The 12,923-nt window shown below is 55.4% G+C and overlaps 1 protein-coding gene across 4 annotated transcripts; it reads left to right on the top strand.

The window, feature by feature from the left end:
* The first annotated feature begins 3,596 nt into the window (after positions 1-3,596).
* Positions 3,597-11,661, top strand: TRIM56 (tripartite motif containing 56). 4 transcript variants are annotated; one of them, XM_004761582.3, is made up of 3 exons: positions 3,597-3,738; positions 4,543-4,653; positions 4,768-11,661. In XM_004761582.3, the coding sequence occupies exon 3, from the start codon at positions 4,769-4,771 to the stop codon at positions 7,082-7,084; it is 2,316 nt and encodes a 771-aa protein (XP_004761639.2). In that variant the 5' UTR covers positions 3,597-3,738; positions 4,543-4,653; position 4,768; the 3' UTR covers positions 7,085-11,661. The 4 variants fall into 4 exon arrangements, with proteins under 4 accessions (XP_004761639.2, XP_004761638.2, XP_004761636.2 ...); XM_004761581.3 differs by having other exon boundaries at positions 4,508-4,653; XM_004761579.3 differs by having other exon boundaries at positions 3,597-3,753.
* Positions 11,662-12,923: the final 1,262 nt, after the last annotated feature.

Genomic DNA, 12,923 nt, shown 5'->3' with positions numbered 1-12,923 from the left:
ACACACACACAGTGAAAAATGAATAAGCTCTACAGTCCGGTTAATGCGCTTTTGTCCCAATGTCAATTTACTTATTTCCATATTGTACTACATATGATTGTGTTGATAATTATTAACGACATACATTTGTCAAAACTCACGGAACCATACACTTAAATAGGTGATTTTGACTGTGTGCCAATTATACCTCAGAATGCTAATTTTGAAATATAAAATAATAAAAGGGGAGGAAGGCAGGCAGGGAGGAGCAGGGAGGGAGAGGTGGCGAGGGAAGGAGAGAAGAAACAGTAACTTGGGGGTAAACAGAAACCATCCAAAGTGAAGGAAACACACACACACACACACACACACACACACACATGCACGAGTGACAATACATTCATGTGCTCAGAAAGGTAGGAGAAGATACTAGATCACTACAATAAAGATCAGATATATAAAAAAAAAAAGCTAGGATACTCATGAATTAAAACTGACAGCGGATTTGAAAAACACAATAGTTAGAAGGCTTAAGTTGAAGCCATCTCCCAGAACGCAGTACAAAAAGACAGAAATGGAAAATGAGGGAAAAGATAAAATTGGATGACCTCTCTGGGAGGTCCAGGATCGGAATGGTGGAAGTTCCAGAGGGGGGAAACGGAGGAGAAATCGGAGGGCAGAGAATCCTCAACAACACAGGAGAATTTCCCAGACTGGAAGGGAAGCGTGCTTTGAGACCGAAAAAGCCCAATAAATGCTCAGCACGACGGTACTCATTGTGAAAACCAGAACACTGGGGACTGAGAGAAGATTCTAAAAGCTTCCAAAGACGACTGGCTCCTGAAAGCTCATTGTTAAATTTTGGGAATTTTGCAGCCAGTTGTTAAATTACTGGTAGCATGAAATCCGCCCCGATGGGAATATTTACACCGTTATTTACATCAGGAACATTGCTAAGTGGGGGGAAGCTTGCTTACTGGCATATTTCTAAATAGTTAAGTAAATTACAGCATAAAACTTATGCAGATGTTAACAATAATAACTACGAAGAATGTATAGAAACAGCAAATGTTGGGGCGCCTGGGTGGCTCAGTCGGTTAAGTGTCCGACTCTTAGTTTCACCTTATGTCATGATCTCCGGGTCCCGAGATAGAGCCCTGTATCTGTCCTCTGCTCCACCAACCCCTCGCAAAATAAGTAAGTAAATCTTAAAAAAAAAAAAAAAAGGAACACAGAAAATGTTGACATAACATTGAGTTAGGTAAGTAAACAAAAAGTAGAAGCACACTGTAGATACAATTATGGTAAAATTTGTAGGCATAGAGACCAAAGGAAATACACAAAGGAAAAAAGTTATTTTGTTACGGTGAATGCTAGGAGGGTTTTACAGTTTACTTTAAAGGATCCTTATTATTTGTATTCATTAAGATTAAAAACTTTTGCTCAGCTCAGCCTCCCCAAATTCCTACAGAACAAAGGTCAAACTCGCTTAACGAAAATCCTATAAACGGTGACTTGTTCCGTTAAGGCCTTCTAGGAATCTAGGCAGGTTAATTTTTCATTTTGTTCTGCCTGCCCATCCCTGGGCTTATCTTGAGGAACCACGAGCGTCTGGGTAGAATCTGCACACCCCACTCCTACGTGTGTCTCTGTGGTTAACATTTATCACTTGGGCTGGAGGTGAGTTAACCCTTAGCTTAGGAGTCTGTTCTCTGGGGGAAGAAACCGTCTTATTGGGTGTACATTGTTCAACAACTGTTCAGCGTTTGGGGAGGCAGGGTAGGATGGCCATGTTCATGCCGCCTCTTCCATGAAGCCCTCCGGATTGCCACACCGCCACCACCCTTCTGGGAGAAATCACACTCTCCCTCTCTCGTGCTGGCCTAGCACTTGCCGTGACCTGGGGCAGATGGACCTATTCTCTCTGTAACTCCACTTCCTCATCTGTAAAGCGGAGGCGATAACCGCACCTATGTCAGCAGGTTCCTGTGAGGATTAAACCAGGCTGTGTTTTTGACGCCCCCACACCAAGCTCGCGGTAAACGCCCAACAAAAAGAAGCCACCGCGATGATTATTTCGGCATTGCCTTGCTGTCTCCTATTGCCACACGTAACACTCTCACCTCCCCTGCTTGATTGAAAACTCCTCTTGGGCGGGGAACATTTCCTGTTTATTTCCTGTCTGTTCCATAGCCCACCGCATGCTGTCTGGCCACAGCACACATGAGGTGAATCGCTCGTGAGTGTGCACAAAGAAGCACACACGGGGTCATAGGTATGTGCAGGTGTGTGCACACGTTTGGGGACACACCTGCACCCATATGTCCTTCTGTTGGCTGGCCTGTCTGGTCTGTGGCATTCGACAGCATTGACCACCTCCACCTTCTGGAAGGCAGCGGCTCCTGGGATGGCTCTCTCTCTTGGATCTTCCCCTACTTCTCTCACCACTACTGCTCAGCCTCCTACACACACCCCCAGCCCCTCCCCCACTGGCCCTTAAGTGTCTGGTCCCCAGAGGGCCATCTCAGTCCTGTTCTTCTCGCTTTGGGCACTGTTGAGTGCCTTCATCAGAACCACAGCAGAGGCCAGAAAGTTTGCAAGCCTGGGTGTCCTCAACCTCACCCTCCAGACCTACAAAGCCTGCCAGAGCCGTGGCTTCGAGGTCTTCCCCCAGATAAAAATCCACCCTCCACCCTCCTCTCTGACCCGTGGCCATGGTGTCGGCTCAGACCCCTCCACCTTTTCTCTGGATCTTGTTGCCACAGGGAGCCCTCCTTGGGTCCCTGTGAACAGAGGGGGGCCTACACGGACAGATAGCTAATAAATCCGCTATCCGGTCTTAACTGTGGAATCAAAGTGGTAGGGATATGAGTATTTGTGGCAATTCCTTTCACGTTTTCTTTGCTTCAAATTTTTCATGAGATACCGGGGAAAACTCAGACTCCTTCACGGAGACAGGAAGGTCCCCTACCATCTGGCCACTGCCTCCCTCTATAACGGTGGAAGGTCCCCTACCATCTGGCCACTGCCTCCCTCTATAACGGCATCTGCCACCACTCCCATGTCCCCTTCCCCAAAACCATCCAAAATTTCGAAGCCACTGGGAAGAGTTGGGGTATTTCATTCCTCTGCACCCACGGTCTTGCTGTTCCCCATTCCCAGAACGTTTTTCCCTGTGTTCTTCCTCTCAAACCCCTGTGTGCCGCTCAAACTCCTCTCAAGCGATGCCTCCTCCAGGAAGCCTTCCCTAAGCGAGTTCCCAAAGCTCCTTATCTGGTTCCCTTGCCTCTCTCCCAGCTCACCAAAGGTCTGAGGGGCCCCCGCGGAGAACTGGTTTTGTAGCTATGCTGCCTCACCGGAGACCTGGCCCCAGGACTCTGGATCACAGAGGATCACTAATTTCTCCCCTAAGAAGACGTGTCCTCAGGCTGTTCCTCTGCGTGTGCGTGAAAAACACACTTAGCTGGCTGAGCGGATCCCGGTGCTAGATCGGACAGACCAACCTGAGGAGGCCGGTGGAGCCCCAGGGCCTGCAGGAGGGGTCCAGCAGCCAGGAGTGGCGGCCCCCCCTCCCGAGGAAGAGGTCCAGGCTAGGGTAGGGAAGAAGGCGGGGCCTGAGGCTGTGCTCCTCGGTGTCCCGGGCTGGGGACGGAAGTTGCTGAAGTACCATTAGTTTCAGTTTTGTTTCTCTCTCAGGCACCCAGCCACAGCAGCGTCCAGACCTCGGGGGTACCCCCACTCCCCATCCTGGAGGCCAAGGTCAGCTCAGGCTTGGTAAGGAGGGCCGGGGAGGGCACCTGAAGGAGGAGCTGAGCTGGAGGGAGTGGGGGGAAGGGAACGGGAGGAAGAAGAGGGGGGAGGGGGGAGGGGAGGGACCCGGAAGGCGGGAGGAGAGAGGAGTGGGTGGGCGGGAGCACCCCACCAGCTCCCCACTCTGGGACCAGAGGCCTCACACCCATGTGGGAAAGACCCCCTCTCTGTGGCCTGTCCTCCCGGCCCTCACCCCCAGAAGTTTGGGGGTGACCCCTCCCCCCCACCATCGGCAGTCCCTTTCTGGAGGATTTCGCCACTGTGCTGGCATCTGGGCAGGGGGGGTCACAGATGCACCCACACAATTCAGAGGCTTCTAGGAAAGCAGACAGGCAGCAAGGCCTCTGGGAGATGAAACTCTGGCCCTGGAGAGCCCGAGGTCTAACAGCTGGAAGGAGAGAGGGGCAGCCCCCTCCCCACAGCCTGCCTTCCTTCTTTCTGCTCCAGAACCCCTACCAAGTTAGTCCGGCAGGCAGTGGGGCCCCCACAGCCCCTGATGCTGCTCCCTGGGTCTAGAAGACCAGTGTGTGGGGCTGCAGGAACCGGGGCCCCTTATCCTGCCCCAGCTGCCGGGGGTCAAGGCCTGTGTCCCTTTTCTGCCCCCCCCCACCCGCCCCACCTCAGCATTCTGCACACGGGGTGGGGGTGGGGGCGGTTAGGCCACACTTGCTCCAGGCCTGTCCGCCCAGTGCTGAGCATTACCCTGTCCTTCCCCCAGGCTGGGCTTCCTGATCTCATTTCTCACGGCCCTAGGCACCAGGCAAGCAGGTGGTTCCTCTTGTGTACCTCCGTACCTCCGACTGCATAGCTCAAAAGCAAGTGGCCACACGCCCTGGGAAACCAGAAGATTTCCTGGCCATTCAGGTGAGACCCCCAGACCTGGCAGAGTTTGAGGATGTTGGCGGGGGAGGCAGAACAGTAGGCTGGAGGGACCGTGGAGGCACCCTCTGCCCTCTGACCCTGAGCCCTCTCTTGCAGCATGGTTTCCCAGGGATCCTCACCCTCCCTCCTGGAAGCCCTGAGCAGCGATTTCCTAGCCTGTAAAATATGCCTGGAGCAGCTGCGCGCTCCCAAGACATTGCCCTGCCTGCACACCTACTGCCAGGACTGCCTGGCCCAGCTGGCCGATGGCGGCCACCTGCGCTGCCCTGAGTGCCGCGAGACCGTGCCCGTGCCGCCTGCGGGTGTGGCCGCCTTCAAGACCAACTTCTTCGTCAACGGGCTCTTGGATCTGGTGAGGGCCCGAGCTGGCGGAGACCTGCGCGCGGGGAAGCCTGCCTGTGCGCTGTGTCCCCTGATGGGGGGGGCCGGCACCGGGGGGCCGGCCACGGCCCGGTGCTTGGACTGTGCGGACGACCTATGCCAGGCGTGTGCCGACGGCCACCGTTGCACCCGGCAGACCCACACCCACCGGGTGGTGGACCTGGTGGGCTACAGGGCAGGCTGGTATGACGAGGAGGCCCGGGAGCGCCAGGCGGCCCAGTGCCCCCAGCATCCTGGGGAAGCCCTGCGCTTCCTGTGCCAGCCCTGTTCCCAGCTGCTGTGCCGCGAGTGCCGCCTGGACCCCCACCTGGACCACCCCTGCCTCCCCCTGGCCGAGGCCGTGCGCGCCCGGAGGCCCGGCCTGGAGGAGCTGCTGGCGGGTGTGGACAACAACCTGTCGGAGCTCGAATCCGCCCGGATGGTGGAAAAGGAAGCCTTGGCCCGGCTGCGGGAGCAGGCCGCGAGGGTGGGGACCCAGGTGGAGGAGGTGGCCGAGGGGGTGCTCCGGGCCCTCCTGGCCCAGAAGCAAGAGGTGCTGGGGCAGCTACGCGCCCACGTGGAGGCTGCGGAGGAGGCCGCTCGGGAGAGACTGGGGGAGCTGGAGGGCCGGGAGCAGGTGGCCAGGGCCGCGGCCGCCTTCGCCCGGCGGGTCCTCAGCCTGGGCCGCGAGGCTGAGATCCTCTCGCTGGAAGGGGCGATTGCCCAGAGGCTCCGGCAGCTGCAGGGCTGCCCCTGGATGCCTGCGCCGGCCCCCGGCCTGCTGCCCCGGCTGGAGCTCCATCCTGGGCTCCTGGACAAGAATTGCCACCTGCTACGGCTCTGCTTTGAGGAGCAGCAGCCCCAGAAGGACAGTGGGAAAGACGAAGCTGGAGGCCAAGGAGGGGATGAAGCTCAGAGCCAGACAGAGGGGGGAGCCAAGTCGGAGAGACAAGGTGGAATCCAGCCCCAGAGCAGGGATGGTGCTAACACTCCAAAGGAGAACAGAGCCCAGACGCCCCAGGAAGAGGGAGCCCAGACCCCGAAGGAGGAGAGAGCCAAGATGCCCCAGGAAGATGGAGCCCACACCCCAAACGAGGGCAGAGCCCAGACACCCCTAGAAGATGAAGGAGCCCAGACCCCAAGGGGCAGCAGATCCAACAAGAAGAGGAAGTTCAAAGGCAGGCTCAAGTCCATTTCCCGGGAGCCCAGCCCAGCACCTGGGCTAAACCTGGAGGGCTCCGGCCTCCTCCCCAGGCCCATTTTTTCCTGCAGCTTCCCCACACGCATGCCTGGAGACAAGCGGTCTCCTCGGATCACAGGGCTCTGTCCCTTCGGCCCCCGGGAGATCCTGGTGGCCGATGAGCAGAACAGGGCACTGAAGCGCTTCTCCCTCAGTGGTGACTACAGGGGCGCGGTGCCCGTCCCTGAGGGCTGCTCCCCGTGCAGCGTGGCCGCCCTGCAGGGGGCAGTGGCCTTCTCGGCCGGCGCGCGGCTCTACCTCATCAGCCCCGACGGCGAGGTGCAGTGGCGCCGGGCCTTGAGCCTCTCCCAGGCCAGCCACGCCGTGGCCGCGATGCCGAGCGGGGACCGGGTGGCCGTCAGCGTGTCGGGCCACGTGGAGGTGTACAACATGGAAGGCAGCCTGGCCACCCGGTTTATCCCGGGGGGCAAGGCCAACAGAGGCCTGCGGGCTCTGGTGTTCCTGACCACCAGCCCCCAGGGCAATTTCGTGGGGTCCGACTGGCAGCAGAACAGCGTGGTGGTCTGTGACGGGCTGGGTCAGGTGATCGGGGAGTACCGGGGGCCAGGCCTGCACGGCTGCCAGCCAGGCTCTGTGTCTGTGGATAAGAAGGGCTACATCTTTCTGACCCTTCGCGAGGTCAACAAAGTGGTGATCCTGGATCCGAAGGGGTCACTGCTCGGTGACTTCCTGACGGCCTATCACGGCCTGGAAAAGCCCAGGGTGACCACCATGGTGGATGGCAGGCACCTGGTTGTGTCCCTCAGTAATGGGACCATCCACGTCTTTCGGGTCCGCCCTCCTGATAGTTAAAGGGCTAGGACTGGGGAGGGCCTGGGGTGGGGGAGGGGTGGGGGGAGGACTGTGGGGAGGGGTGAGGGAGGCGAAGTTGCCTGGGATGTGGTGGCGGAGGGCATTTTTCCGGAAGGCAGGGGCTAGCAACCTTTCCGTGTGACGTGCCAAACTGCTAATCCGTCTTCGGGTGCGCAGGGATGAGACCAAGGGCGGTGGTGTGACCACGACTCTCAGAAACAGGGGTGGGGGGGTGCGCCAGGAGCTAGCTGTGCCTCCTGCTTTTTGTGGGGGCCTGTCTGCCTCCACCACAGGTTTCTGAAATTTGTAAGCTTGGGCTGATTTGCATTCTTCGAGACCATTCCTCATGGAATGGCCCGGGGAAAGTCTGTGTGTGTTGGGGGGGGGTTGCGGGGGGGTGCGCTGGCAGAAGGAAGCCTCCGAGCCAAGAAAGGCTCAGAGGATGTCAGGCATGTGCCAGATTCTGGAAGAGAGCTGAGAACCCAGCTTCCCCTGAGACTATAACAGGGGCCGGGCCAGATCACAAGAGGCCAGGGATTTTGATACAGCTGCAGCCAGGAAGTAGAGATCCTTGGGTCAGAGTGGCCCCCAGCTCAGTACAGAAAAAAATCTGGCCTTCGTCTGGCTGAACTTGAGGGGAAGGGATGGGCCCTTAGATGTGCCATTATTGCTGAGGAGAACAGCCTCCCCCGAACCCTGGAGGCCAGGTGTGGGACTGTGGGACCAAAAAAGCAGCTGGAAAACCTGAGAAGTCAATAGTAGGGCCGGGCTGGGAGGAGGAATGAAATCCACAGGGGAGGATTCTGCATGGCACAGGGCAGCGCCAGAACCAAGGTGGTCGTGTCAAGCCAGGAGCTGTCACGAGATTAGCAAAGGGAATTTAATGTAGGGATCGTGGATGATGGAATGTTCATGAGAACAAGAGGGATTTGGGGCAAGTCCAGAGGGAAAGTGCAGGGCATTCAGAGTGGGGGAAAGAAACCCCTTTTCTGGGGAGGTCATTGTTTGTTCATTGAGGGGATACGGGAAATCGTCAAGTTCAAGCAGACAGATTCAATTACATAAAAATTTCAAACGTTTGCATAGAAAGAGTAATGAGAAATGAAAGAAGGCCAGTCAAGAGGAGGAAACTATGTCGAGTAAGAGCTGAGCCTCCAGTAGAAACAGTGACCGAGAGATGTACTTGGTTCCAAAGACCAAACGGGCTGGCACGGCACCCAGGAGGAAACGCACGCAGGCCAGCGCCAGGAAGCCAGCAAATAAAGTCAACCCCTTGCATTCGCCAAAAATACATTGAGAAATTATGTCGTGGAGTGATAGACTCCCGGCGCCACGGAGAAACGCGTTTTGGAGAGCTGTTTGGTAATCCTCGACCAAGGTAGAAAGAAGTGACGATAAGACTAAGTTATCTCACTTTGGGGAATACGTTCTGGGAAAATAATTCAAAAGAAAGAAAGTATTTGCACAGAGATATTTGTGGCCACTTCTATGTCAAGTCATTGGCTGGAAACTGCTCGGCTGTGGGGGACAGCCAAGCCAAGTAGACTGTGGTCTGTTAGGACCGTGAGCTGTTGCCTTCACATATAACAACTATGAAAACTATTTTGAAGAACGTGGTGCTGTGTGATGCAATTATAGCCAAGTAGGGAGAGAGAGAGAATTTGGAATTATGATCACGTAATGGCAGGAACAAGGTAAAAGTACATCTGAACAGTTATTGAGTGGAAATAGGTTCAACATTTGTAAATAGTGATTTGGGACACTGGGTTCTGGTCCTTCCGTGCTGCTACCCATATAGGCACATTTCTATTTCAGTTATAACTGACCATCAGATAACACATAGGCTTGAATAGTTACTTCGAAAGCATAACCTCTAGAGATGATATTGGAGAAGAGCTACTGGGTTTGCAAGTGAATGTATCCGTGCAAACGAGACTGGCCGCAAACGAGACTGGCCGGCGGAAGGAAGAGGCAGAGAGGCGGGGGTCAGGATGAGAATTCCAGGCTGGCCGGAGCCCCAGCAGGGAGGAAGGGCCACCGGAGCAGAGACCTGTTTGGTGACTGACCGAGGAACCTGCCCGGGGGAGGTATGCAGAGGTCGGGGAGTCTTCCGGCGTGATCAGATCATTGTGGGGTGTGCACAAGGCAAGGGAAGGTGCTGTTGAGTTCGCCCACTAATTCAGAGCAGAGTGGTGTTTCTAGGGGACCAACTAGTAATCGGGTTGTTGTGTGGGGGTGGGGCGGGGGCAGTGTCTTCTCTTTGCAGTTCTTTTGGCAGAGAGCATAGTGATGGTTCATAGCAGGTGCTCATTGAACGTCTGCAAAATGAATTAATAGCTAGAAGAAGCACAGGAGGGTGGGAAGACTCTTTCCAGAGGTTTCCCACCTCAGATGTCTAAGCCCGGGCCAACCAAGTGGTCCAAAACCTTGGCTTGTGGGAAATCTCTGGTAGGGGACACTGTGGACACAGGCCACCATCTGCCTCCCAGGGGGTGGCCCAGCTGGGTCACAACAGAGGTGAGACAGGGGTGTCTTGCTTGTTTGTGAAGGGGGACCCGGTGAGTCATAGGCTCTGAGAGATCGTATACCTTCAGGTTAGAAAAACCGTTTTTGCAGAGTGGCATGGGAACCGTGGGAACGTCACCTGAGAGAATCCCACAGATGCGTCAGGGCTGCAGGGACCATGTGACTTTCCAGGAAGCTGTAGGAATCCTGGAAGGCCTGGCACTGGAGGACTGACGGAGTACTAACTTTTCTTCACTAAAGGGCAGAGGTAGCAAGGCACAGAACACTGGCAAAAGGTGAAACGGAAGGAAAGTGCAGCATTGTGTGTAATTTGGGGGGTAAAATGCCCAGCACCTTAACCGTGACCTAGGGATCCCACTTGGCAACACGAGGAAGTTCTTGGTTAAACTACAGATGTTAAGAAATCAGGAACATCCTGAAAGATACACACACCCCCCCAACGCACGCACACAGCCCCCGCATTCGACTATGACCATTAACTTGATCAATCATTCCATTTCGTGTTTGGAACTTTCCAGGTTGTGCTTATACTGGTGAAAGAAGCATGCCGTTCAGGTAGAGAGAGAGGGAGTAGAAAACCTCTTCCATAGTCTTTGTGTCTAATAAAGGAAGGGAATGAGGTTGCAGAGACCTGGGCTCCTCCACGAAATAGCGGTGTGATCTTAGCTAGCTTCCTAACTTCCCTGAACGTCAGTTAGGACCTCAGTGAAACGACCACAACAGGCCTCATGCCCACCTCACAGGGTTGTTCGTGAGTCCTGGGGGAGGAGCACGGGGAAGTGCTTTGTGCACCATGAAGTTCAAGGCCGAGGTACGGGTTAGGCACAGGCTCAACCTATCTGTCCTGACCTAACACGGACTCTTCCATTGGCGTAAGTCTGCACGGGGGTGTAAGTTGAGGTCAAAGCTCAAGAAGGTCCGTGTAGAGCTGTTTCCTGCTTCTCCTTTGGAGGAGGTGTTTTGTTTTGCTTTGTAGCAATTATTTGCAGAAGCCATCTGTGTAAGACACAGCAGTAACTGTAGGAGCAGAAGGGACCAATGGCCAGCTTGCTAAGACTCAGTCCTGTTCCTAAAAGCCAGCTGGGACCCAGCCTGTGCCAAGGAAGGACTGATAACCATAGACACTTAGGAAAAGTTCAAAACGGCAAGCATGGCCCGATCTTTGGATAATTTAGAGGAAATATAATTTGGGAGGGACTAGCTCTCCTGTCATTGTAATCTTTACTGTACCTATAAATCCATTTCATTCTAACACAAGCTACAGAGATAGAGCTAGAGGTCTGAGAGGGAAGTCAGAAATCTTCCATGGAAATCGGTGAGGTTGGTGATCTGGGCTGGGCAGGATCCGATAGGTGGGTGCCAAGAGTGAGGTGTTTGACCATCTGTCCGCGGCAGGGTAGCTGATGGCTACGGCTCTCCTGCAAATGAAGCGGGAGATTGGACAGGGCACAGAGGTCTGCTTTGGCGTGGACAGCAATTTTGGACCCGTTGGGGCAGAGAGCGGCCGGGACCTACTTGGGAAGATGTTCCTAGCAGAGAAGGACCAAATTCAAACACAGGCTTAGGGACACAGGTAGCTTGACTGAAGATAGCAGAACCGGCCTGCCCAGCTGGTTCGTGAATATTGTTTAATGAAATGGATCAGGACAGGAGCAAAAATAGGTTTTCCAGGGACCACGGATGGCCTTCGGTAGGAGAGTGGGGTAGGTACGGTGGGGTCAGGGCAGGACCTCACCTGAAGCCCGAGGTGAGGAGCCTTCGGGACCAGGTAGAGAAGGGCCTGTATATAAAGATGCGATTAGGAAGGAGCTTTGGGGAGATTTGGGAAGCAACCTGACTTGTCTCCAAGAGAGTCTGAACTGGTTGGCTTAGCAGCCAAGAGAGATGGGTTTGAAAACAGAATTGGGACCTCAGTACCCATGGCGTCAGCCCAGCAGATTTGTCTTAGTTGCCATGGGCTGAAGAGTCTATGTGGGACGCTTTCTTTCCTTTGTGTAATTCCTATCTTTATTCTGTTTCTTAATAAATTCTTTTGAAAAAAAAAACGTGAACCTTCTCTCAGATGGATTCATGGCCATGGGGAACAGTCAACACTAGAACCCGGAGGGCGAAAGGCCCCGGATGTCATGATTGTCCTGCTATAGCTCCAGAGATGCCAACACACAGTCCTTGGGGGACGCTGCAGGAGCAGGGTGACCGCCACAGTCACCGTGTGTGGTCTCCTACTCCCCACCGCTCCCTCCTATAGAGGGAGGGGCCCTCTGGGCAGAGACATGGACAGATCTTCCAGGCTGACCCCTGGAGGGAGCCAGCAGGTGACCTGGCTCGGCGGGACTGCATGTGGGCACACACAGGTGGGGTACGATTGCATGAAGGGGTGGGGTGGGGGGAGGTGGGCGAGGGGCCCAGGTCAGGGTGGCTGTGCCCGCCTACCACTGGTCTCTGCTTGTTTTCTGGTTTGGAGGAACCAAACAGGCAGCTCTGGGCACCTTCTAGCATGCACGGTGGGCCCGGCAGGGCTGGGAGGCATCGGGGCTCTAGGGATGTCTGCCTACTGGCCAGCCCAGCCGCTCTGACCTTGTCTCCAGAGCCTTGGCACCAGCTGTGCCAAGCCAGGAGGGAAAGGCACTTCACCCGCACAACCTCAGGCCTCCCCATGGAAGACAGAATAGCAGTTACAGAGCACCCGTCTACCTGTGCTTCCTCCCCATCGGCTTCCAGAAGCCCCAACTCCTACAAAGTAGACATCATTAACGTGATTGGACAGGGACCCCGAAGGTGGGGACGCTTGCTCGGTTGGGATTCTGACTCCAACCCGCTCCGACTCCCAAGCCCGTGTCCCTCTTCCTGCATCCGTCAATGACAGCTGAATGGAAGGCGATGAGAGGTTCTTTCCTAAGCTCACAGACCAGGCCCTTGTCCCTATAATAGGTCTGGAATCTAGACACAGGAAGGGAAACTCAGAGATGCTTCTGAGCATCCCACCGTCTACAGCTGACCGGCGGGGGTGGGGACGGGGCGCCGGGCTGGGGGTGGAGGCAAGATGGAGAATTAGAGAGAACTGAGAATGTTTTGAGTGGCTTGGTGGGGAAGTAGGGGGTGGCGGTCAGGGCCCACCACTGCTGCGGTGACAGCCTGAATAAGAATTCCACAATTCATCATCGAATGACTCAGCCCGGGCTTTGGACCGGCGCCTCTCTGAACCCCGGGGAGCGTGACTCAGCAGCTGAGGGGGCCGGGCGCAGGAGACACAGCCGCAGTCCATGTGAGCAGTGACTGTGGGGAGAACGGCCTGTTCCCAGCTCCAGACCCC

The sequence above is a fragment of the Mustela putorius genome, unplaced genomic scaffold (assembly GCF_011764305.1).
Source record: "Mustela putorius furo isolate JIRA1106 unplaced genomic scaffold, ASM1176430v1.1 tig00000139_pilon_pilon_pilon, whole genome shotgun sequence".
Taxonomy (NCBI): Eukaryota; Metazoa; Chordata; class Mammalia; order Carnivora; family Mustelidae; genus Mustela; species Mustela putorius.
This window is presented reverse-complemented; position numbering and strand designations above follow the sequence as displayed.

What these genes read in the sequence shown, in the direction of transcription:
- TRIM56 (XM_004761582.3), top strand. Translation starts at nt 4,769, where the DNA reads ATGGTTTCCCAGGGATCCTCACCCTCCCTCCTGGAAGCCCTGAGCAGC.